Source organism: Copadichromis virginalis, linkage group LG6, assembly GCF_057382275.1.
Source record: "Copadichromis virginalis isolate Kocher_CV1m ecotype Utaka linkage group LG6, C_Virginalis_male_GT1.1, whole genome shotgun sequence".
Classification (NCBI taxonomy): Eukaryota; Metazoa; Chordata; class Actinopteri; order Cichliformes; family Cichlidae; genus Copadichromis; species Copadichromis virginalis.
The window spans coordinates 2,711,984-2,736,447 of record NC_140623.1 but is presented as its reverse complement, the minus strand read 5'-3'; the positions used below and the strand labels follow the sequence as shown (position 1 = coordinate 2,736,447).

Sequence of the window (24,464 nt, the reverse complement as noted above, 5' to 3'; positions counted from 1 at the left end):
CTGTCTCACCTTTCTCTCATCCACCTGCTGGCCTCCACCACTTGCTAATGTAACTGAATCTGTGGAAGCTCCGCCATGTCACCACCAAACAGTTGAGTTATTTTTTACACATCTGCCAGCATCTGGCCAATCCACCACCTTTCATTGTTTATACCGTTACGAAAAAAAACGAAACGAAACGAAAAATCTCCATCTGCCCACCGAGTCCAGCTATAGCTGCATATGTGTTTAGTAGTAATTTCTTTTTGTAGAGGGCTAGCAAAACAACCATTTTCAAGGGCATTGCCATATTGGAATCCCGACTTCTCTGACGAGGCTAACCAGAATGCCATTTACTCGAGTGTGACATCATTCCCAGGTCCGTGTTCTGATTTCCGAGGTAAGTCGAATGCAACACACGAAGTAACAAATAACAACCCTATCTAAATCCCAGTAACGATTAACACATTCTTGATTTTGGCATAATAACTAGTTACCGTGCTCGTTACCACAATAATAACGTAGTTACTGTAAAGCGTTACTTAATAACGCGTTATTCCCTACACTGATAACAGTGCACTTAAAGAAAACATGTAGAGTTTCATCTCTTAGGAGGGGGGTCTAAATTTTTTTATACATTGATGATTTAATAGTGTTCTCCTTTTAAGCCGGCCTGCAAGATTGAAACTAAAGTGTTGTAAAATACCTCACTGACAACAGTCACAAAGTACGCCTCTCCAAATTAAAATGGGCTTTGGATCACACATCAGATGGAATGTCCTTGTGGGTAAAAAGGATTGCAGCGATCCAACTCATTCCAAAATCACAAGGAATTTATTTTATTTTATAAATGAATTTCATTTATTTATTTTTTGACATGATGTCATGAGATGCTCCAATATCAGCAATGATACATGGGAGGGGACTGACTGGACATGACAGATTACAGCGGACTGATGACACCCAGACAAAACTTTTACTGATTTAAAACTACAGACTCCACCTAGTTTGAATTACCCTTTTGCTGTAGGAGCAGGGGGAATGACAGAGAACAGACGGTCAAAAGACATTGTAGGTTCACATGAGCTTGTGGGCCATTCAGACTCAACCCTTTAGCTCCCACATTATATTCTGTGTCACTGATTCCTGTAAAAAAAACATGTATTTACTAGCTGCATGTTGGTTATGGTATCACTTTGTATTTATTAAAAAATATCACAGTTAAAGGTCATTGCTTCTCCCATATGATTTTATAGGAGCCTTTTCTGGAATCTGGGCATTCAGAGCTGACCCATAGGACGTGCCACTGGCTAACTCTGAGGGTCTTTGTGGATGATTCAGCATCATGCAACCCAAAATATAAAGCAGGATAGCAGTGGTCACAGATCACCATAGCATGAGGGGATGCTCAGGTGGCAGAGCAGATCACCTACTAACCGAAAGGTTGGTGATTTGGTTTCCCGGTGTGCTCCAGGTTGCATGCATGAGTTTGTGAGCGAGGCAGGTTGTATAGAGAGCTGAGCTTATATTGACTCAAAGATTCTATTTTTCTGCCAGTTATAGGGTGGATCATGGGGCAGAGCCAGGAGTCAAACAGAATATGGAAATTAGACCACAGAATTAACATGAAAACCAAACTAACTTCATCTCTTAACACAGATTTACGGGCCAAGAGTCAAGATACCCAGGAGGAGAAGCCCTGATGTTGCCCAAAAGACAATTCATCTAACTTTTTTCCTTTACTCATTCTCCTTATGATGGCAAAAAAGGGATGGCACAACAAATACATGGTACAACTCTTGTATGCCCAGATAAGCCTTTTGATAACCTATAAATAGACTATTATAATTATAGTATGCAAATTTTACAGCTACTTTTCTAACAAATTACTTGTGCACATTCTGTGTAGCAGCTACTTTAATATGGTGATGCCAATTCCTGACACCTTAGAAACCTGCCTCAAATCCCTCCCTTGTCCTCCTTACTCATTTCCCCAGTAAATATAACAACTACAGCTGTAAGTTCCTTTGTGAATTCTACTGAATTCTAAAACTCTAAAAAAAGAATTCTATGGTCTGTCTGTGAAGGTCCTCGGTCATCCAGGTCATTGTAGTCTAAGGAGCTTGGAAAGAAAAGTATCTGGACTTCTATAAGTTTCTTGAAGGCGTTTCACCTCTCACCTGAGAAGCTTCTTCAGTTCTAAGAGCAATTGGTACAGAGTCACAGATTTTTAAGCCCTGTTGGGAGTGTCCATAAGAGTGTTGTGGACCCCCTATTTATCCTCTGCTTAATCACAAGAGTCAAGGTAAACAATATATACGCGGAGTTTTTTCCTCAATAGTTTCGTCACATTTACTGTTTAAGGACAGCACTAGCAAGCACTCTCTGCTTATGACCAAAAAATAAAAAAACAAAACAAAAAACAGCCTGTTCGTGTTGGTGGAAAAATGTGCAATGTCGACCAATCAAAAATGATATGGCAACATGACATTTGGTTGTTTAGGGAGAGGGGGAAGTTTTAGGAGTGACGGCGAGAGAGAGAGAGAGAGAAAGACAGACAGACAGCAGAAAAAGAGAGCGAGCGAGTTTTGAAATGTGAGAGATTTGTGACGTTTAGCGTGTTTGGAGTGTGTAGTTAATGTGTAGTGTTGTGGATAGTTTTGTGTTGTGTGTCAGAACAATGAGGCGACTAGGGATGGGTACCGACATAAATGGTAGTAACCAGACCGAAAAGCAGCGCACATTTCGGTGCTTTATTTTGGTGCTTTTTTTTCCTGAGCTGTGATACACTTCTAGCCAATCATTTTACGTTTCCGAGGATAGTAGGCGGGTCCAGGTACGTACGTTCTTTTAGAGCAGAGCTACAGATTAAAAATGCCCAAGGCGAAGCGGTCAAAAGTCTGGCTGTACTTCACAGCAAAATATGCAAACTCAGCAGCCTGCAACAAGTGCTTTAAGCTGATACTGTGATACTGTCAAAGGAGGTAACACCTCAAATCCGATGAAACACCTGGCGACGCATAGCGTTTTTTTTAAAAGCCCAGAAATGCGCCGTATTTGATAGCTTGCTGCGAGACCTCACACCGAGCGCATCTACTGCGGGTGTGGTGCCTGTTATCGGACCCAGAGTTAGCAACATCCCCAAAAACCCGAAGAGGAGAGTCCTGGCCCCTAGCCCTGCCAGTGTAGCAGAAATGATGAGGATGATGATGCAGCAGCAGCCGTTCTTCTCTGCGGGAGTAGCTTAATGTTGTTCGTGTGTAATTTACGTTGAGTAGGCTAACCACGTTATTACATTAATGCATGTCAGGTGAACTAGCAAACATCATCATAGCTACATGCGGCTGTCTTCTTGTTTGATGGCAGATACTCCCTTCACCCTGGCCAAAAAGGCTAAAATGACCAAAGAAGAAGTGGAAAACAGTTAAACATGAGAGGTTTTTGGACAAAGTTTGTGTTTTTTCCATTGATTAAGCACTGCTTCCAGCCAAGAGTGATACCATATATGCCCCATAGCTGCAGAAAAGGCTAACATTGTTATCTTTTTACAAAAAACAACAACAGCTGAACATGAGAGGTTTTTGGACCAATTTTGTGTTCTCCATTCTTTAAGCACTGGTTCGAGCACCGTTTAAGCACCGGCACCGTTTCAAAAATACCGGTTTGGCACCGGTATCGGATAAAACCTAAACGATACCCATCCCTAGAGGCGACTGCGGTCTCCAGGTAGAAACAGGAGTGATACACCTGCTGCTGTCAGACCTGCAGGTATCAGGCTGTGATGTTCTCCTTTATAGTGGACAGAAAATTTTTTTTTTGGAGTGGCACAAATAATTTGTGTGGCATCTTATTGAATGCAGAACAGCTGATTGTTATGTAAATAGTTTGAAATGGTTATTTGAAAAAGGGTAAAAGGTAAATAGCTGCAAATAACTTTGTTGTTTGCAAAACTTGTGCATAGGATTTTAAAATTGACAATTTATAATTGCATTTAAAGTTATGAAATATGATTCATTAAACATGTTTGTGGTTGTTACAATAAAAATATAACTTTTTCTACTCGGATTTTATGTTTTTTGTCTGATTTTTAGATCAATTGTGTTAATAGAGTATGTCAAAATGAAAACATGACTGTAAATTCAGACCTGTGAGGTTGTGCTGAAAAGAATGATACCAAACAAGGCAAAGTAAATAGTTTTTAAAGGTAAAATGTAGAGGTAAAATCAAAAGTAGTTAAAAATGGCCAATTATACCCTGGACACCAGAGGGTTAAACATTACGCAATAGTTACTTTTCAAGTAATTAATTAATTAATTAATTTGAGAATATTGTAAATCAGTTACTAACTTTTTTAAAGAAGTAAAGGAAAGGAAAAACACCACATATATATTGTTTATCATGACTCTGGTTTTACGTGGCCTATCAACACAATTTAAAAACTGGTATATATCACCTTGTTGCTTTGACATCTTAAAGTGGTCATGTGATTGGCTTACCATGACTACTTTATTCCTCCTCAGTCAAACAGCAGCACTCATGCGGTTGTTTTGCCCCCTTATATTCAGGTGTTGTGCCAAAAAGCGATCGTTTGCCAGAAAGTGATTGCCGTCCACGGGAGTGCAAGCAGCTGTTTAAAACTATAGAGCCCAGATTACTTACATAGTAAGCTACTTCCGTGCAACTGATATAAGATGAGGTAAGCTGAACAAAGCTTCAGCCGTCTGTTTGTTGAAAAATAGTAATGCGACTGCACCACATTTTCTTGTTAGTAACTGTAATGGCGTTGTAACGATAGAAATAGTAATTAGTTAGATTACTCGTTACTGAAAAAAGTAACGCCGTTAGTAACACCGTTACTTGTAACACCATTATTCCCATCACTGCTGATCAGTAAGATAACCTGTGTTATAGAGTCTAAAAGCTGCTGGTAAGAATGACCTGCAGTAGCACTTCTTCCAAGACTGTGGGTGTAAAAGTACACTGCTGAACGAGCTGCTCAGTGTGAGGTGTTGTCCATGATGGATCTTAGCTTAGACAACATCCTCTCCTCCCCAACCTGCTCAATGGACTTCAGCGGCCAGTCCAGGACAGAGCTGGCACTCTTGACCAATTTGTTGAGTTTCCCCCTGCCCCTCTCTGCCATTCCACCACTCCAGCAGACCGCAGCCTAAAAGATGGCAGATGCCACCACAGTGTCATAAAACGTCCTTAGGAGTGTTCTGTTCACCCCGAAGGATCTCAGCCACCGTTGCAGGTGGAGTCAACTTAGACCCTTTCTGTAGAGTGCATTTGTGTTCGTGGACCAGTCCAGTTTGTTATTGAGGTGAACCACCAGGTATTTATACTCCTCCACCGTTTCAATGCCGAAACCCTGGATGTTCACTGGTGTAATAGGGGTTGTCTTCTTGCTGAAGTCAATCTGTGGCATTGATGCAAAGTTGGTTCTGTTCACAGCAGCTGACGAAGTCATTGATGACCCCTCCTGTATTCCAGTTTGTTTCCCTTTGACACCTGACCCACAATGGCGGTGTCGTTTGAGAACTTCTGGAGATGGCAAGTGTCCGTGTTATAACTGAAATCTGCAGCGTGCAGGGTGAAGAGGAAAGGGGCGAGTACTGTTCCTTGTGGGGGCCCGGTGCTACAGACTACCACCTCAGACACACAGTCCTGCAGCCTCACATACTGGGGTCTAACCCACTGCAGCTTCCCCCTTAGCACTGAGGGTTGGATTGTGTTGAAGGCACGGGAGAAATGAAAAAACATGACTCTCACAGTGCACCTGGTGCTCTCCAGATGAGAGAAGGCCCAATGCAGCAGGTAGATGATGTTCGGCTGGTAGGCAAACTGCAGCGGGTCTAGGTCTCTCCCGACTAATGGGCGAAGGTGGTGTAGTATGATCCTCTCCGTGGTCTTCATGAGGTGTGAAGTCAGTGCAAAGGGTCTGAAGTGGTTCGGCTCCTTGGGGTGCGTTGTCTTTGGGACCGACACCACGCAGGAGGTCTTCCACAGAATGGGGACCCTCTCCAGACAGAGACTGAGGTTAAAGATGTATGTGATAGCCTCATAAAGTTGATCTGCACAGTCCCTCAATAGTCTGGAGCTGATTCCATCTGGACCCGTGGCCTACCTGGTTTTCATCTTCCTCAGCTGACTCTCTGTTCATTCCCTCTGTGTTTCCAGATCTGAAAGCCCTCCAAAAATTGTGGCATAGGCACACTTTTTTCAGGTCATCTCTGAATAAGCCTATGATTCAGAAGTTCATTCATGAGGATGATTGCAATTGGGTTGCTGGTAAGACCTGTTTACAGTGTAGGAGGTGCTCCAGTCATCCACAGGATTTTCTCCCTTTCTCCCAGAGTTGCTGTCCAGCAGAAAGCTGTGGGGTTGCTGGACCTGATTAAAGAAAGCTGGGAGGAAGGTACAAGCCTGGCTAAGAATACGATTCAATACATGCTGGACCTGAGAGCAAAGCTGCACACATTGGGGAGGTTATGACCTTTAGTGGTCACGTGGCAAATGGGTGAGGTAGACTATGAGGTGGTGCGGTGAAACAGAGGTGGAGCCACACAGGTATATCACCTCAATCTCCTAGAAACATGGAGAGATGCTGAGAGGCTTCTCTGATGAGTCTGAAGGAGAGAGATTAGTTGGGGCCAGAGGTGCCAAATTCGATCATTCCCATCTTCCTCCATTGTGATGACCATCTCACACAGGTCCAGAGAGCAGATGTTGCTACACTGCAACAGGAGTTTGTAGATGTGTTCCCCTCTGCCCAGCCATATGATTCCCATGGAGTGCCCCTTTGAAACACAGCCTGGTGTGACCCTGCGTTCACAACCTTACAGGTTACCTGAGCACAAGAGACAAATGGTTCAAAAGGAGTTGGCTGAAATGCTAAAGCTGGGAGTAATAGAAGAGTCACACAGCACGTGGTGTAGCCCCATTGTTTTTGGAGTAAAGAAAGATGGGGCTATATGGTTCTGTGTTGAATATCTCAAGGTGAATGAGATCTCACAGTTTGATGCCACGGGTCGACGAGCTCCTGGACTGGTTAGGCACTGCTCACTTTTTGTTACAATGCTTCTTCGGTTTGGCTTGTGTCAGATCCCCAGCGCCTCATGGACCGCATGCTGTGTCCACAAGCTACATATACTGCTTCTACCTAGATGATGTTGTCATCCACAGTGAGACCTGGGTGGAGCATGTGCAGTGGGTGGCAGGGGAGACTGGCTTTCGCAGCCGGTGAGCATCTTCTAATCATGCCTTCCCTATTTCAGTAGTGGCCATGCCGGAAAGGAAAAAGGAGTTGTGATAGTGTATTACACAGACAGATTTTCTCATCAGTCCAAAGAATATTTTCCCAAAAGACTAATCAAGATGTTTTTTGGGCAAATGTGAAATGAAACTTTGTGCTCTTTTTGGTCAGCAGTACATCACAAGGTTTGGACAGCAGATGTGTGACCTTTTTCTATATTCTAGTGGTAGATGAATAGTAATAATAGTGGTAGATGAACATTTGACTCTAAAATGTATGTTTCAGGGTTCCTGGGTTGTTGATCCAGTGTTTTCAGTTTGTTTATGTTCACTGTTTATAGTCCATGTGTTTCCTGTCTTAGTGTGGTAACCTTCTGACTATGTGCATTATGTCTAGTTCCACGTCCTGTTGTGATTAGTTACATTAAGTTCAGCTGTGTACTCAACACTCTCTTATCACCATCATCATTAGCCTGTGTATTTAAGTCCTCAGTTTCCCTCAGTTCCTTGTCTTGTCATTGTAGTTGTCAATTCCGCATGTGTATTTCAGTTCAGTTTGTCCCTGCTTCGTCTCCGCTGCCAGACGTTTCCGCACCTGCTGGTCCTGCTTCATCTCCACCACCCACAGCTCCCATGCCATCGCCTGTAGCTCCTCCACCCGCGACTCCCACATCGTCACCTGCAGCTCCTCTACCCGCAGCTCCCACGCCATCGCCTGCAGGATCCACCTCGTCTGGTCCTGCATGCCAGCCACCTGCCAAGCTGCCCAACAGCCTCCATTCACAGCTTGCCCTGTGTCACTGCCATTTTCTATGCGGGCCGTCCTCTGGATTGGCTCTAGCGCTGCTGTTGGCCATGGGGCTGCCCGACTGAACTGATTCATCTCAGCTGCTGGCACCGGTGCAGTCCTACTGAACTGATTCATCTCAGCTGCTGGCCATGGGGCTGCCCACCTGAACTGATTCAACTCAGCCGCTGGCCACGTGGCAACCCACCAGAACTAATTAATTTTAGACAGCCTTCGTTCTCATCATGCAGAAAGTAACAAATAATCTGCCAAGTGTGTGTGTCTAACTAGAAGCAATAGCGTTTGAAAGACACCATTGATCTGTTATTTATATTTGGTCCACATAGTGTGGAGGGTTAATAGCACTACTATGAGAGCGTACAATGGACAATAAATCATTTTTGTTTCAACAAATGGGCTATAAGAAATGTACAAATTAGTTACTCGGCAATGGGGAAGGTGTAATATAATTAGCTCACAAATTAGCCTATAATTAGCTCATTTGCCTAATTATAGGCCAACTTCCAACCTTCCTTTTATCTAAAAAAAATTGTGAAAGAGTAGTGGTAAAACAGCTAACTTATCATCTGAAGAGGAATGGAGTTTTTTCCTATCTGTGCTAGGATCAATTCTGTTTCCATTATATATTGTTCTCTTACGCAATATCAATAAAAGGCATAGCATACATTTTCACTCCTATGCAGGTACCCAGCTTTATCTAGCCACAAACCAGATGATACACATCAATTAGTTAAACTATAGGACTGCCTTAAGACACAAAGGCCTAGATGATCTCTAATGCTTCTAAATTCATATAAAACTAAAACTCCTAAATATCTTTGAATTTTTGAACAGGATATGACCTGCAATTTGCATATTAAATTAACATGTAGGATTCCTTTCTTTCATATACACAATGTTTCTAAATTAGAAACATCTTTTCTCAGGGTGATCCTGAAAAACGAGGTCAGGCAAGGTTAGACTTCTTGACTACTGGAATTCATTATTATCAGCAGAGGCGGAGCCAGACATTTGAAACACCCGGGGCCTAGCCCTAAAGGGTAGTATGCATGTGGTATTTTTATTTTTATTTTTTTTTTATTTTTTTTTTTTGGGGGGGGGGGGGGGGGGGGGTTAGAAATGACTGAAAGATTAATAGGCTCTGTTTTGAGTTTTGTTCAAAAAAGAATGACTTCATATAGGGAAAAATATATATCACATGTGCAGGACATCTTAAACTAGTTTTTTAATTAAGCAGCAAGGCAGAACAAAGTCGGGGCTGTATCAAGACACAGGGACTAAACCCCAATTCAACCAGACCCAGAACTGATCCGGAATTAAAACAGGACTACAACAGTTCAAAATCAGGACTACTGAGGACTTAACCAAGACAGAACCAGAATCAGAACTAGATGATAGTAGCACTAAAAATCATCATAGACCTGCACTACACTTATTTTTTAATTCCACCAAAGTACAATATTTAGATTGAGAAAAGTTTATATAATTATTTATCCTTGTTGTGCGAACAAGCCTGCATAACTTAATAAATATAGAATTTGAAAAATAGCAAACCTAAAAAGAAACACTAGGTACGAGATACATGAGGACCTGTGATACGGTGATACTTTTGGCAAATGACCATTTGACTAACATGTGTGTCTCACCTGCTCTTGTTCATCTCTGTTCTGTCCTCATTCTCCATCTCCCTCTCTGTTCCTCTCTCTCCCTCTTTGTGCTGACAATCATCAAATATACAGTTGAAACCACATATTTATGTACTGTTCAGATCAAAACACAAACACTTTTTAATTGTAACATCAAATCGGACTAAATGTTTATTTTTTTAGATTGATAAATATAAAAAACATATTTGTTAACTTTAAGAGTAAAGAGAGAAACTATCTGTATTTCTTAATTGCAAATGGCACCAAATTGTATTCAAACTGAGCCACACTTATGGAGCTCCACAGTTCTTTTCCTGGTGTTTTGGTTGACATCTCTTGATTTTCCCATTTCAAAAAAACAGGCTCTGTGTTTTGCCTTATATGCATCCACAGCTGTGCCACCAGTTTACTCACATGGACTCTACTAACCTATCAGAAGCTTCTTCAGCTCAGAATGGAATCGTCTGGAGTTTCTTACTAATTAACAATAAACTTAATGTATATGTACTCCTAAATTTGATCAAAGTGATAAAAAATAGACAGCTCTGTCTCTCTTTATTCTGACATTTAACTAATTCAAAAGATATTTCAATATTTATCTAAAACAAAAGTTTACTCTAAATTGATGTTGTACAGTAAAAATGTTTTATGTTTTCTCCCTAAAGTGTATGTAAATATCTGGTTACAAATGTGAATATCCTGCTGTGTACTGAAATCCCTCTTGTTTTGCATAGAAATATACTGAACAACATACAAAGCATAATATATAAAATAACATTTACCTGAGTTTTTTCTTTGAAAGAAGCCTCTAATGTCCATTCTTATATTTCAGTACATAACTGAAACCGATTTAGTCGGGGAGGGTAAGAACTGAAAATATGAAATAAACACACGTAAGCTAAGACTCTAAAAAAATAGCATTTGTTCGGCTTTTCATTTCGCCATTTGTTGATTCACTTGAAGAGCGAGTAACGTAATATTGGTCAAGTGATCAGTTTGATATCAATCTTTCGTGATGCACCGTCATATTTACATTATTTGTACGGTATGAATGATTTTCTTTGGTAACTGGTCAAACTTAAGCTCTCCTTAGTATGGCTGGCTCCGTTTCTCCAACAGCGGACACAGGCAGCAGCTGCCCCGCCCCCTCGCTCAGTCACTTAGTGCCTGAGCTCGGATCATACCAATATCAGGGGGGATTCACGCACAGTCGTAAATTCCCACAGTGTGCACTATGTGCTTCGAATATTGTGTGTACTTTTTGTTTTATACAGTTGTCACCCAGACATCTAACTATGAAAAAATTACACTCCAAAAGACCCCGGGCTTCTGACAAAACAACCCGGGCTTAAGCCCAGTAAGCCACCCCCACGCTCCGCCCCTGATTATCAGGCTGTCCTAAAGACTCCTTTAAAAGCCTTCCGTTGATCCAAAATACTGCAGAAAGAGTAGGGGATGAGAACTAGAAATGGAGAGCTATTTTTGACAAATCATAAAGTTAGGACTAGATCAGGTGAACATGAATCCTCCCTTAGTTATGCTGCAGTAGCTCTAGGCTACTTAGATACCATTAATTGCTGCCTCTCTTCCACAGCATGTCTTTTGTCCGGTCTTCCCCACTCTCATCCCCTATGGTCGCGGCAGATGGCTGCCCCTTCATGAGCTGGGTTCTGCTACAGGTTTCTTCCTGCTTAAAAGCAAGTTTTTCCTTCCCACTGTCACACTGTCTTTTAAAAAGACTAAAGCTTCATTTTTTAACAATCTTAGCCTTATTCTCTAACTGAAGACCCTCACCTAAAATGGCCACCACCTCATCGTCCTGGATGACCTCCAGCGATCCTGACACGACGAAGCAAAGGCTGTCCACGCTCTCTCCAGCATGATAGATAAGGTCACCAGGGGCACTGTGGATGGTCTGAAACTCCATGGCCAGAGCCCGCAGGCAGCCATCACTGGCCAGGCGAAATGCCGGGTGTTCCTTAAACACCTTCCTGTTGAGGTGGACACAGATGTCTGCTCGCATGTCCTTTGGACAAATCTGCAGCACCTGCAAACAGAGTTAGACCAAGGTGACGTCACACAGAGCCAGATAAATAATGATCATTGCTAAAATGTCATCAGTAGTTATATTCAGGATTTCCTAAGCTGACGTGAAAACAGAAATACAGTTAATGCAGACATAATGATGCTGCCCTTTTTATGCTTCATTTCCATGCTGATGAACTACATTCTACTTACTGTTCACCAGCAGTTCACCAGCAACTTTTGAAACTTATGAAATCCTTGAGATTGTTTTTCACTGTATCATCAAAACATTTAAAAACTAATATCAATAAAAACTGAAGTTGCACATGGAATAAACATTGTTCCACTGCCAAACCTTTTGGTCATGACTGCCTGAAGTATTGACTAAGTACAGGATTGGCTGTGGCACCTTCCTGATGTATTCATGGATCTTTGTTGTTTTATCCTGGACAACAAAGACACTAACTAGTTCTTGGCCTCCTTCCTTCTCTTTAGCATACAGTCTCAAGATGCTCGATTTAGGGTTTATACCCTTCATGCATGGTAATCAGCTTTGTTGTCTTGATGTCAGTGGCTTCTATGTCCTCCTTTGGCCATATTATTATTCCAGCAAGGTATCCGGTGGCCAGTGGGGCATAAGTGTCGATTGCCCAGATCTTGTTCATTCCATTCAGCTGACTGCTCAGGACTTGTCTTACTCTTTGCAGGTATTTAGTGGTTGCAGTTTTCGTAGCAGCCTCTTCATGGAAATATATTGTGATTTATTTGTGCAGAAGAGTATGAATGGTTCCATCCATCCATCCATCCATCCATTCGCTTCCGCTTATCCTTTTCAGGGTCGCGGGGGGCGCTGGAGCCTATCCCAGCTGTCATAGGGCGAGAGGCAGGGTACACCCTGGACAGGTCGCCAGTCTGTCGCAGGGCCAACACACAGGGACAGACAACCATTCACACTCACATTCACACCTATTGGAAATTTGGATTATCCAATTAACCTATCCCCACAAGCTGCATGTCTTTGGACGGTGGGAGGAAGCCGGAGTACCCGGAGAGAACCCACGCAAACACGGGGAGAACATGCAAACTCCACACAGAAAGACCCCGGCCTGGTGTTGGAAATGAATGGTTCCATTTTTTCAAAACTAACTTAAAAATTTAAGAATTCTGGTTTCAGTTTGGTTGGGCAGTGATGCTACTGCTAAAACTGTAGCTATAACTGTATAGAAGCAAAAATTCATAATAAATAAAAATACAACCACAACCAGCTGTTTCACTTCCAATAACACAATGATTTGGACTGAATTCTTACCTTGTCAGTATCAATGCCTCTTGACATGGACCAGGTGGACACAATGTAGTCCATCACACGCTCACTCAAGCCTTTAGGGACCTGGTAGAGCTTGAGGAAGTCTCTCACACTGTTGAGCATCTCATGGTACCTGTTGGTGTTGGCATACATCTGCTGGAAGATGGTGGTGACGTTACCAAAAATGGTGGCATACAGCAGCGCTGTAAACAGAGGACAAAAAACATTAAGTTCTTATACTTCTCTACAAAACCTACTGTTACATTGTAGATGTTATATTGTCAAACCTGTCTTTATTATTCACAAAACAGAATTTCAGTGTCGCAGCAATCACTTCAGTCACTTGTAGATGTGCTCAAATACCATATTATAAGATATGAAATGCTAAAAACTTATTGTGTTACAGAATAAGTTTAAACAGAAAATACAAAAATGTGAAGACCATACGAAAGTCCAGTATGAGATGCATGAAATGCCTTTATCCATTAACTATCTAATTCCATTGACCACTGCCACAGTCATGCGAATAAACTCTGCTTAAGCTGACAGAGGACTCTGAAGAGTCTTTTGATTCAAACAACGACAAATTACTCTGATAAATAATATGAAGGCGTCACATCAGACCATAGAAGATCTAACTCATCAGTCCAGGAATCTGCAATCAATTTTCACTTACAGCCCTGTGACTGCTCTGTCAATGACGAGGATGCACACATCCTTGACAGGGAGGAATGCTGGTTGAGGCCATTTATATGAAAAGGGAAAGACCGTCTCTGAATCGCAGAGGGGGCCAAAGGGTACATCTTTCACCATCTCCCAATGCAGTGACTGCATCCTCTCTGTCAATGGCGCCCATGGCCATTGATCAATGGTCACTGATCAATGGTCAGTGGTCACTAACATATTAATGACCATGAAACTGACCTCACGGCCCACTTTTAATCAGTGGTGCTAGGTTGGGTAGGAAATTTCTATCCATAGCAATGCTAGAATACTTGTACAAGTTGTCTGAAATTTCTGAAACTCCTCATTATATCAGCTACAAATAGCTCCTCATTTAGCTCCTAGTTCAAAGAGATTGAAGTGAAAGATAATAAAAAGTGACAGGTTTTTGAAAGTTTTTTTGAAATCAACAGCAGAGAAAAGACCAGATTTGTAAAAGCACATCAACATGTTGTGTGATTCACTTAATAGACCTCAAAACACTCTTTGAAATAACAATGACAAAGAAGTGTTCCGGAAAGAAACATAATTTCAGTTTTATCATCTGTTTACTTTCTGTTAATCAGGCACTTAAATGTAAATGCTCAATAGTTGCAACTGATTTTTTATGGTTTAAGGTTTTTGTTCAGTGAAATCACAGTAGAGGACGGTGCAGAAGTTTAGTAATCTTACAGCATTGAAAGGTTTGAATCTCCTTGTTGACTCTGGCCTTTTTTTGTGGAGTTTTAATGTTCTTACTGTGTCTGTGTGGGTGCTCTGGCTTCCTCCCACAGTCCTAACATATGCTTATAACATATACCAAGTTAACTGGGGATTCTAAATTGATCATCATTTTTGTTATAAAGCGCCGTGTGACTGTTTTTAACTGTGGCTTGTGTACTACATTACAGGACTGGCATTCATTTTGTGCTGTAAATCATACAGAGACATTCATTTCTCAGCCCAGACTAACATATTAAAAAAGACAAAATCTCTGATTAGCTATTCTCACCTCATGTAAGTGATCATTTGAGAGGTGCTCTAAGCAAGAGGACATTTCTAGCAAACAGGCATTTTTTTTTACTCTAAAGATGTTTCTTTGGAAAGTTCTGTTGTATTTCCTACAAGGTAATGAACGTGTGCACTGGTGTTTCTCTGTATAAAAAAATTCACCTTTAGCAAATCCACAGCTCAGCCCATCAGTTGAGCCCATACAGTCTATCCCTGACTCAGCTGCTCTCCCTCACTGCCTGTCAGCAGTATGCACTCTGGGTCATCAGATCAATGCCGACCCCATCCAGCATGCAGCAGGAGCCTGCTGTCATCCACTATGAACACAGTCAAAGTGTGGAGCTGACCGCAGCATAGAGAACTTGCTGTGACCTCCCGAAAGGTTACTGTGCAGCCTCAGCACAGAGGTGGAGCTGAGTTGGTGTTAAAACAATAACAGCAGGTTCAGAACAGATGCCAGGTCTATAGGTCCACTACTGAGCTGTTGTGCGCAGCAGTTAAGATGTTTCTTATTTTGTAACATTAATTTATTCACAAACACACTCAAAGCTGAAACTTCTCTCCCATCTACCAAAGCAGTCAAGCTGCTTTAAAAAAAAAAACTTAACTAACTTAACTAGTTAACTTCATGTTAAATGACTGTTAACAAACCTGTCTTCTGTGCCTTTTTCAAGTTTCAAGCCTTCTCTATGTCTATTCCTCGCCAACTCACCCCGAGCTGGTTCTGTGCTGAACCAGGGGAGGAGCACTGGCTTAGGCTGAAGTGTTTCTCACGTTCTGTCCAGTTTCCATGTGTCCGTATGATGCTATTCTGGGTGAGTTTAAAAAGACCTTTTCTCATCTTGCTTTTGAGGGCAGTGCGGCAAAGAGATTAAATTAAATTAAATTAAATCTCAGGCAGGGAAACGCAGTACAGCAGAATTTATCATTGATTTTTGCACCGTGGGGTTTTCCATCATACCCTGAATGATCAGATGCAGGATCACCTGGCTTCCTGTGATGAGCTGGCCACATTCAAGGATTTGGTTGAGAGGAACTACTGAACCTAGTGATCTTTCTTCCTTTCCGCTCCCATTTCTCGTTCCGGTCCAGCTCCTTTGGCAGTTACTTCTGAAGAAAGGAAAAGGTACGAGGTATGGGGATACGGGTAGGCGGATCCACGGTTAGCTCTAAGCCCTGTCTAATGCTCCCTGTGACTATTAGCTTGCCCCGTGTGTCTCACTCATTGAATGCGCTCATAGATTTGGGCACTGAGCAGAGCTTAATCGACTTCGATTTCGTCAGTGAGCTTTGCCTTCCACTCACAAGACCCTCTGCAGTTTGCATACCAGCCCCACTTAAGGGGTGGACAATGCAGTGATACATCTGCAGCAGAGAGCGTATTCCTCCCTCAACAGACACAACACCACAGTTCGGATAATGTTCTTTGACTTCTCTAGTGCCTTCAACACCATCTAGCCTGGGCTGCTGAGAGAGAAGTTGGAGGACATGCAGGTAGAGGCTCCACTGGTCCAGTGGATCAGCGACTACCTGACAGGCAGACCACAGTTTGTGAGACTGCAGAGCTGTGTGTCAGAGAGTCTGAACAGCAATATTGGAGCACTCCGGGGAACTGTTCTGTCCCCTTTCCTCTTCACCATCTATAGGGCCGACTTCAAGTACATCACAGACACTTGTCTCCTCCAGAAATTCTCTGATGACACGGCCATTATTGGAAGTGTGGGCATGGGAAGGGAAGAGAAGTACAGAGGACTGATCAATCGTGAGGTGGTGTGAGGTGAGCCACCTGCAGATGAATGTGGCCAAAACAAAGGAGCTGATGGAGGACTTCTGAAGAAACAGATCCTGCATTGGTGAGACTGACGTCGAAATAGTCACATCCTACAAGTATCTGGGAGTTCATCTGGATCACAAGCTGGAGTCGTCTGCCAACACAGAAGCTGCCTACAAAAAGGGTTTGAGCTGATTTTACTTCCTATGAAGGCTCAGATCCTTATGCGGCAAGCTGCTCTATACGTTTTATCAGTCTGTTGTTGGGAGCACCATCTTCTTTGCTGGGGTGTGCTGAGGTGCGGGCATCAAAGAGAAGGACACAAAAAGACTGAACAAAGTCATCAGAAAGGCTGAGTCTGTTGCTAGCATGAAGCTTGCCACCCTGGAGGTGGTGATCAGTAACAAAATGCTGGGAAGAGTGCTGGCAATCATGGACAATGACTCCCACCCACTCCATAACACACTGGACAATCTGAAGAGCAGTTTCAGCAACATGTTCCTTCAACCTTGCTGCCTGAGGGAATGTTACAGGAGGTCGTTCCTTCCCACTGCTATCGGAATCTTTAATTTATCTACGTGGATCAGATCCACACATGTGGAACAGCATTAATCACACCTCAATGCACCCTGGTCACTTTTGTACACCATGACATATTTTCACACATATTTGTCTTTTTATATTTATATGTATATTTATGTTTATACCTATATCTCTATATTTATCTATTTATCTTAATATATATCTATCATAACTCTGTTTCTACACTCCTATTATATGAGTGCTTGTTGTTTGTTGTAAACATGCTGATATGACAACTTAATTTCCCTAAGTTTCTCCGATTCTGATTCCCTTGAATCACTCACCTTTTCCACATTCAGGTTACTAGACGCGCTATCATTCTAGGTTTCCCATAGTTAGAGAAACACAATCCCCACATAGGTCGTAAAATCTCTGTGTGGGCTCTGTTTTACAATGCTTGCTTGAAAACCGTCTTCATGTTAAAGCCGAAAAATGTAAGTGTGGTACTTTCCCATGAATCCCTGGCTAAGTCTGTGTTCCCCGCATGCTTCAAGAAATCCACAATCATCCCTTTGCCCAAGAACAACAAGCCCTCATGCCAGAATGACTACCGGCCAGTTGCACTGACTTCAGTGGTTACGGAGGTGTGCGAGACGCTGTTCAAGAACTTTATCTCTTCCTCCATCCCAAACACCACAGATCCGCTCCAGTTCGCCTACTGACCCAACAGATCCACAGAGGATGCCATCGCCCATGTCCTGCACACCACCCTTAGCCACGTGGACAAGAAACAGAGTAACTATGTGAGACTGCTGTTTTTTGATTACAGTTCAGCGTTTAACACAAGAGTGCCCAGTAGACTGTTCACTAAGCTAAAGGATCTAGGACTCAACAGTCGTCTGTGTGCATGGGTGTTGGACTTCCTCACTGGCAGAACTCAGGTGGTGAGGGTGGGCAGGTGCATCTCGAACAGCATCACCATCAGCACGGGAGCGCCACAGGGGTGTGTACTGTCGCCAGTGCTTTACTCCCTCTATACTTCAGACTGTGTGGCCACCAGTGTTGGTCAAGTTACTTGAAAAAAGTAATCATCAACTAATTACTGATTACTTCCCAAAAAGTAATCCCGTTACTTTACTGATTACTTATTTACAAAAGTAATCAGTTACTTAGTTACTTATTTACTTTTTAAAACATGATTTATCCCCTAAATAGGTAATAAAGCAATAGATCTTTTAGTCCAATTCTACTTTTACTGCATAATCCATCATATAAAATGTAATCAAATGAAAAAGTCTCTTTTTAAACTTGTTTTATTTGTTTAACATTTAAACCTAATTTCTGCATTTTCCAGCATATAAAATAAAATAGTTTTTTGTGTTTACACTCACTCTATCAAATAGATGCACGTAAAACACAGCAGAAAATAAATAAAATCAAAGACTCAGCGGTCCTGTTGCTCTATTTTCACCTGTAAAGCAGGAGTGGGGTAGGCGGAGGTTTGCCCTGGTGCAGGTGTGCCGCAGCGGTCAGTGGAAGGATACGGCAGTTTCTCTGTGAATTACACATTGCTGTGGCAGCGTACTGTCGGTGCTTACTCAGACATTTAGGGTTTTTTTCGCTGTAAAAAGAAGTTTTCTTCCCACGCAGTGAGCAGCGGACGCTAATGTTTTTATCACTTTTTACAGAATCAAACTCAAAGTAAGGTCAGTACTTCCACGCTTTAAACGCTGCACGCTCATACTCTCTCCCGCACTCGTTATATTATCCATTTTTGATCTGCACACAGCTGTCGCCACGAATGTCGCACTCGCTTACGTCATTGACATGAGACACTCTCGCAAAAAAATCATGGTTTTAGTAACGCAGTAACGCACCGTGCTTACGGGAAAGTAACAGTAATCTAATTACCTTTTCTGCAATAGTAATCCCTTACTTTACACGTTACTCAAAAAAAGGAATCAGATTACAGTAACGCGTAGCCCATCTCTGGTGGCCACCCATGGCTCCAATACCATTGTGAAGTTTGCTGATAGCACAGTGGTGTTGGGCGGCCTACATGGATAAAGTGGATCTCCTCAGACCTGGCATGGTCTGCCCACATTCAGGTCTAATCCAAAAAGGCTAGGCAGTGCCTGTATCATCTCCGACAACTGAGGAAGTTCAGGGTCTCTCCAGGGATCCTCAGGACTTTCTATACAGGCACTGTGGAGAGCATCCTCCATCACATCACATCCTGGTATGGGAGCAGCTGTGTCAGAGAACTGATCCATATGGCAGAACGCTGCTGCAGGGAAATTGAAGGCACCATCCGTCTCACTCTCAGAGAGGAACCAGACCCTGGCACAGGTCTACCCAATCTTCAATATGTACCACGATCTACCCATGGAGCTGCCCTCCATTGGGTCACCCAGGTGTGAGTTGAACAACTTCGCTATTAAAACATCATTTCTGGTGGGTGTCATTGGTTTTCCAAAGGAGCACATTTTGTTCTGTCACATAAGCTACCTACAGCCACTGAGACCCCCCTGGATAGGAACACTATTAGTTGAAAACTTGCCATATTTTTGCATGGTGCACAGTTTGTCCTCAATAAATTTGAGGAAACTACACAAATTGTAAATGAAAGAACAAAAGTCAGACCTAAAGCAGCAAATGAGCAGTATCTGAAAGACAAAAATTCAACAAAGACCTAAGTGACTATCAAGAAACATTTCTTAAAGAATTGAAATAGGGAGAAAAAGCTAGGCTATGTCACAATACAGAAAAGATGGACTGAAAATCAGTGGCAACAAGTTATGGAGTGATTAATACAAATTAGAAATTTTTGGTTCATTGTTAATATTTACAGAGGACATCAGGAGAGATGTACAAGATTGAGTGTCTACACCAATCTAATATAGTGAATGCGCTGTTATGGATGGGGCTGCATTTCAGCAAGTGGTGCTGGGGATTATAAATGCAGTGGCTTAATTTTTCAATATGACAAAGATCCAAAACACACTGCCAGTGCAGTAAAATTTGGATAGAGAAACACAAAATGGAATGATATTGGTCACGCAGTGACTCCACGGAGCTCAGGCTTCAACATTATTGAAGGGATCATTTTGACAGAAAACAAGTAAAGGCATTCAACCACCAAAGAACAGCTTTGGAATTACCTTTTTCCCAAAGATTGTTTCAAAAAATTACATGAAAGCGAAAGAGAGAAAGAAAGTTAAGGCTATGAAGGAATAAAGAATAAAGGATACAAATCTAGAATTGACTTTCAAGTTCATTAGGAAACGTTTTTGATTATGTCAAACATACTGTATTTTGATGTATGCTTTTCCATGTTTCAAGAAATGGCTGGACCTATTTACCATTTTTCTAGCAAAATACATAGAAATGGAGATGGCTCAAAACTTTTGCACATACATTTATCAGTATGAATGCATGTGTGTTTTTCACATTGGGCCATGTAGGTTTGTCCCCCCCCCCCCCCCCCCCCCCCCCTTTAATAATAACATCTTCATTCACTGAATTTTGTGTTTATCTTTGTGAAATACTTAAATCTGTTTGATGATCTCAAACATTTAAGTGTGGTAAATATACCAAAAACTAATTTGGGAAATCATGAAGGGGACAAACACTTGTTCACACCACTGTAGATGGCTTCTTGCACTCCTCTTTTGAGCCATCTATCTTCTTCTTCTTATCCTTTAGATGCAGATAGACAGCTGAATTTTGTCTTGTTGAAGTGGCTCTTCTATGTTGTGCCATGGGTTTACTGAGTGGCTGTTTCTTTTCTCCAGTGTATGTCCGAGCCTCACCGTACTGCATAGCATACACTATTTTGTTTGTATGCTATGCAGCTATTTTGTTTAGCTTGCGTTTGGGAGTTTTCTCCTTGGGATTAACCAGTTTTTGTCTGAGGGTGTTGCTGGGTCTGAAGTACACTGGGATGTCATGCGTGAATAAAATTCTCTTGAGTTTCTCTGATAAACCTGATAAACAAAGAATGACAGTGTTGTTCCGTTTGTCATTCTGTTTGCCCAAAGTTGGTGTCAGACCTTCTCTCCTGTGCATCTTTGCTGATTTGATGAAGGCCCAGTTGGGTTTAACAGTTTTCTTTAGATGTGTGTGTTCCTTTTCTTTCCCTTCTGGCTTAGAGGGAGCGTTTTCTACCCAGTGTTGCAGGGTCCTTATTACTGCAAATTTGTGTTCCACAAGGTAGTGGGAGTCAAAGAGTAGGTACTGGTCTGTGTCTGTGGGCTTCGGGTAAACTTCAGTGTTAAGGTTTCCATTCTCCTCAATGTGCACTGCAAAAATGGCAAACTATTATTCTGTAACTACTGTACTCTGTACCACCATTTGGTTTTAGAGCTAAAGAAGATTCTTGGTTGAGAGATGAAATGTCCTCAAGAAACTTAAAGAAATTTCATGATGAGGTTCTTTCCAAGCTCCTTAGGCTACATAAAATGGTGAATCTCTTGGTATTATCACAGAAGTGATGAACAGATTTCAGTCCAGCATCTCTGATGTAGATATCACAGATGTAGAATGTTCTGGAAAGGAAATTAACCATCTATTTTTGTCTTTCCTGCAGATTCCAACCTGATATTGCAGTTAGCATTATAACTCTCTCACTCGTATTCCTAATGACCCAAACTGATTCTCCAGAGGCTTTCAGCCACTTTGTGGACAAGAAAGGTGTGCTAATTACAGCTTTCATTCCTTTCGTTCCTTGTGAATTCTAATAGGAAACCAAATGGTCTACCCAGACCAGACTGCTTGGTAGCTTCAATATAGTCTCAGTACAGCGTCTTTACAAGAGTTTCAAAGGGACAAGCTCTCACAGCCACATAAATCACTGCACACTCAAAAACAGCAACTAAAACTGGGTTAGAAATGGATTTTCATTAAACACTCTGGGGCCTAATTTCTGAGGTTTGCTGCCTAACAATGCCATCACAAATCAGATATTTTCATTATTTTCAATTTGCAAGCGAAGCTTTAGACACCTATTTCATTTGATTACCTTTTCTGCAACATTAGGTGTGTGAAGCTGATCTAGGCTAACAGACTGTAGATTCTGATATGACACAAGGTGACAGGAGCTTCCGATCAAGGAGACAAATTGTCAACCCTACAGCTCCTCATTCTTCAGCTCAGTGAGGAAAAGCTTTTACGTGCAGATGTCCTCTCTGCTCTGGAAAACATGAAACTGTCTGCTTGCCTTTACTTTCAGCAGTTACATAAAATAGACTGTTATTTATAGTGCAAAGACAAAGACATTAGAATAGAAAGATTTATCTTCTGCAGAGTAGGAATGGGAACAGAACATTTTATGATATTGTTGGTGGGAAAAAGAAAAAGAAATGTATCTTCTGGAGAGTCTGAATACCAAGAGCAAATGCAATGGAAGCCTAACAATAGTTTCTGGGAGGGGTCAGCAATTCCGCAAGAAAAAAAGACAGTGGTATTGTCAGTGGTATTTCTAGTACACTAAACTAGATGGAGATGAATAGTTTTCTATATTTAAATTTATATATTTTCTATAAATATTTAAATACACTCAAGTTGGAGAACACAGGATGTTACATTAATTTTGCTTCGAAAGACAGTTGGAGGTCTAACAGGACAATTATCTATAAACTAAACCTGAACCTAAAAACACAGACATTGCACACAGTCCTGTGGTTTAAGTTTACCTAGTCCTGCATTTATATACATTAATATAAACCAAACACACATAAGAATAGGACAGGATATTTGATCATTAAAATATTATTCACGTGTAGGTTGACTGACAGAGCTATGAATCATAATATCCTCTCTCTCTGGATGTTTCATTTTGACAGTGTTGTGAGAAGCTTTTGCTTATATTAACAATGACGGTAACAAAGGCTGTATGTTGTGAAAGGCCTCTCTGGTAGCAGCTGACTAGAGCTTAAAGAGCATGCTTTAGCTCCTTACTTTTCGGGTGTACAGTATAACTACAGATATTCCAGGATTTACCAGGTTGTATACTGTAACGTTAGGTTGGTTAAACATGGCAAAGCCTAGACTAAGACTTTACAGATTGCTGACACTGCCTTAATATCAATGGGGAGATGTTTGACAATCCAGTCAGAGTCATAAAGAACTAAAATAAGTTGTTTTGACAGGAAGAAATGATTTACGAGCAGTACAAAGAGAGTGCAAGAGATAATCTGGAGACTATAGAAAGAGACCTGGTCTCAGCATCATGGAGTCTGTCTGGTGTCATAAGGGGAAAAAAAGACACTGAGAGAGTCAAATCCACAGAAAAACTGGTAAGTTCAGCAATTTTCCTGCCAAGTACCTTGATAAACTCAAAAAACAACTGGAAGGCAGAAATGTTTTGCATATTTGGCACAGAGAAATAAGTTGAAAGGAAATGACAAGGACTCACATCCAATCATCATCATGGCTACAGCAAAGATCTTCTCTCCATCTGTGTTTGGTGCTATGTTTCCAAAGCCAATACTGGTCAGACTGGTCATGGTAAAGTACAACGAAGTGATGTAGGCTGAGTCTTTACCGGGCCCGCCCTCCCAGATGCCTGAGCTCGAGGCATTGAATCTGTATGGCGTCCCAACTGTCTCTCCTAACAGGTACAACCAGCTGTCCATCCTCACAGTGTTGGTGTTCTCATCAATCACCTCATAGTATCCGATGCTGTACCAGATACAGGCCAGCCAGTGGGCTGCCAGGCCAAACACACAAACCAGCAAAACCAGCACAGCAGCGCCATACTCAATGTAATGATCCAGCTTTCTGGCAACTCGACCCAAACGCAGCAGACGTACCACTTTGAGAGAGCTAAAAAGGCTGCTGATTCCCTGCAAGTGAAAGAAGAGATAAAGCAGATAAGAGAAAATATGACACCGTAGGAGGGAGGGGGACAAATAAAGAGAAAAAAGGTGAAAGAAGAGTACAGAAACAATTAATTTTATGAAAGATTTTTCTTGTTTCAAACATTCAGCTCATCATGGGAATCTAAGGGGCCTTTTCCATCAAACATGCTGGCATCAGTTCACACAAACTGTGTGCTTATAATAACTTTGCTATTATTGTTATTTTTACCATGTAACCTATAATTATGCAGGATCACATCATCATCTAATCAGTATGTGACATGTCAGTCACGTATCTTGTTATGTGAAGATCTTGTTGAATGAGTGTAAACTTGAACCAGATTTCAAACAAAAGGAAACAGATTTTATCAATAAAAACAAACTGTGAAATATTGATGTCTTTGTTTTTGCTGTCCATTGCATCTTTTAGCCTGCATCAATCTCGATTGTAATTTCTCATGTAATAAAACACTTTTAACTGTTATTCCACTCAGTGTTACGTATTTATATTGGGGCCTCTCTTTGTGTTGAGTGGAAACTGAGTGGAGACTTTCATTGATGCTTTTTTTTGGAAATGGTT

General features: G+C 41.6%; 1 protein-coding gene and 1 long non-coding RNA gene across 2 annotated transcripts in view; both read right to left on the bottom strand.

Moving 5' to 3' along the window:
• Positions 1 to 24,464, bottom strand: part of LOC146706920 (voltage-gated delayed rectifier potassium channel KCNH1-like) — a 104,743-nt gene that overhangs the window by 40,197 nt on the left and 40,082 nt on the right. Inside the window, exons 7-9 of the mRNA XM_085458218.1 lie at positions 23,440 to 23,869; positions 13,022 to 13,221; positions 11,482 to 11,734 (exon numbers count right to left, since the gene is read on the bottom strand). Of these exons, the coding sequence (XP_085314344.1) occupies positions 11,482 to 11,734; positions 13,022 to 13,221; positions 23,440 to 23,869 (883 nt within the window). The remainder of the gene's footprint in view (positions 1 to 11,481; positions 11,735 to 13,021; positions 13,222 to 23,439; positions 23,870 to 24,464) is intronic.
• LOC146706921 (uncharacterized) lies at positions 9,144 to 11,473 on the bottom strand. The gene is made up of 2 exons (XR_014920724.1): positions 10,470 to 11,473; positions 9,144 to 9,758 (listed from the first exon to the last, which is right to left on the bottom strand). It is a non-coding gene; the product is annotated as an uncharacterized LOC146706921 (long non-coding RNA).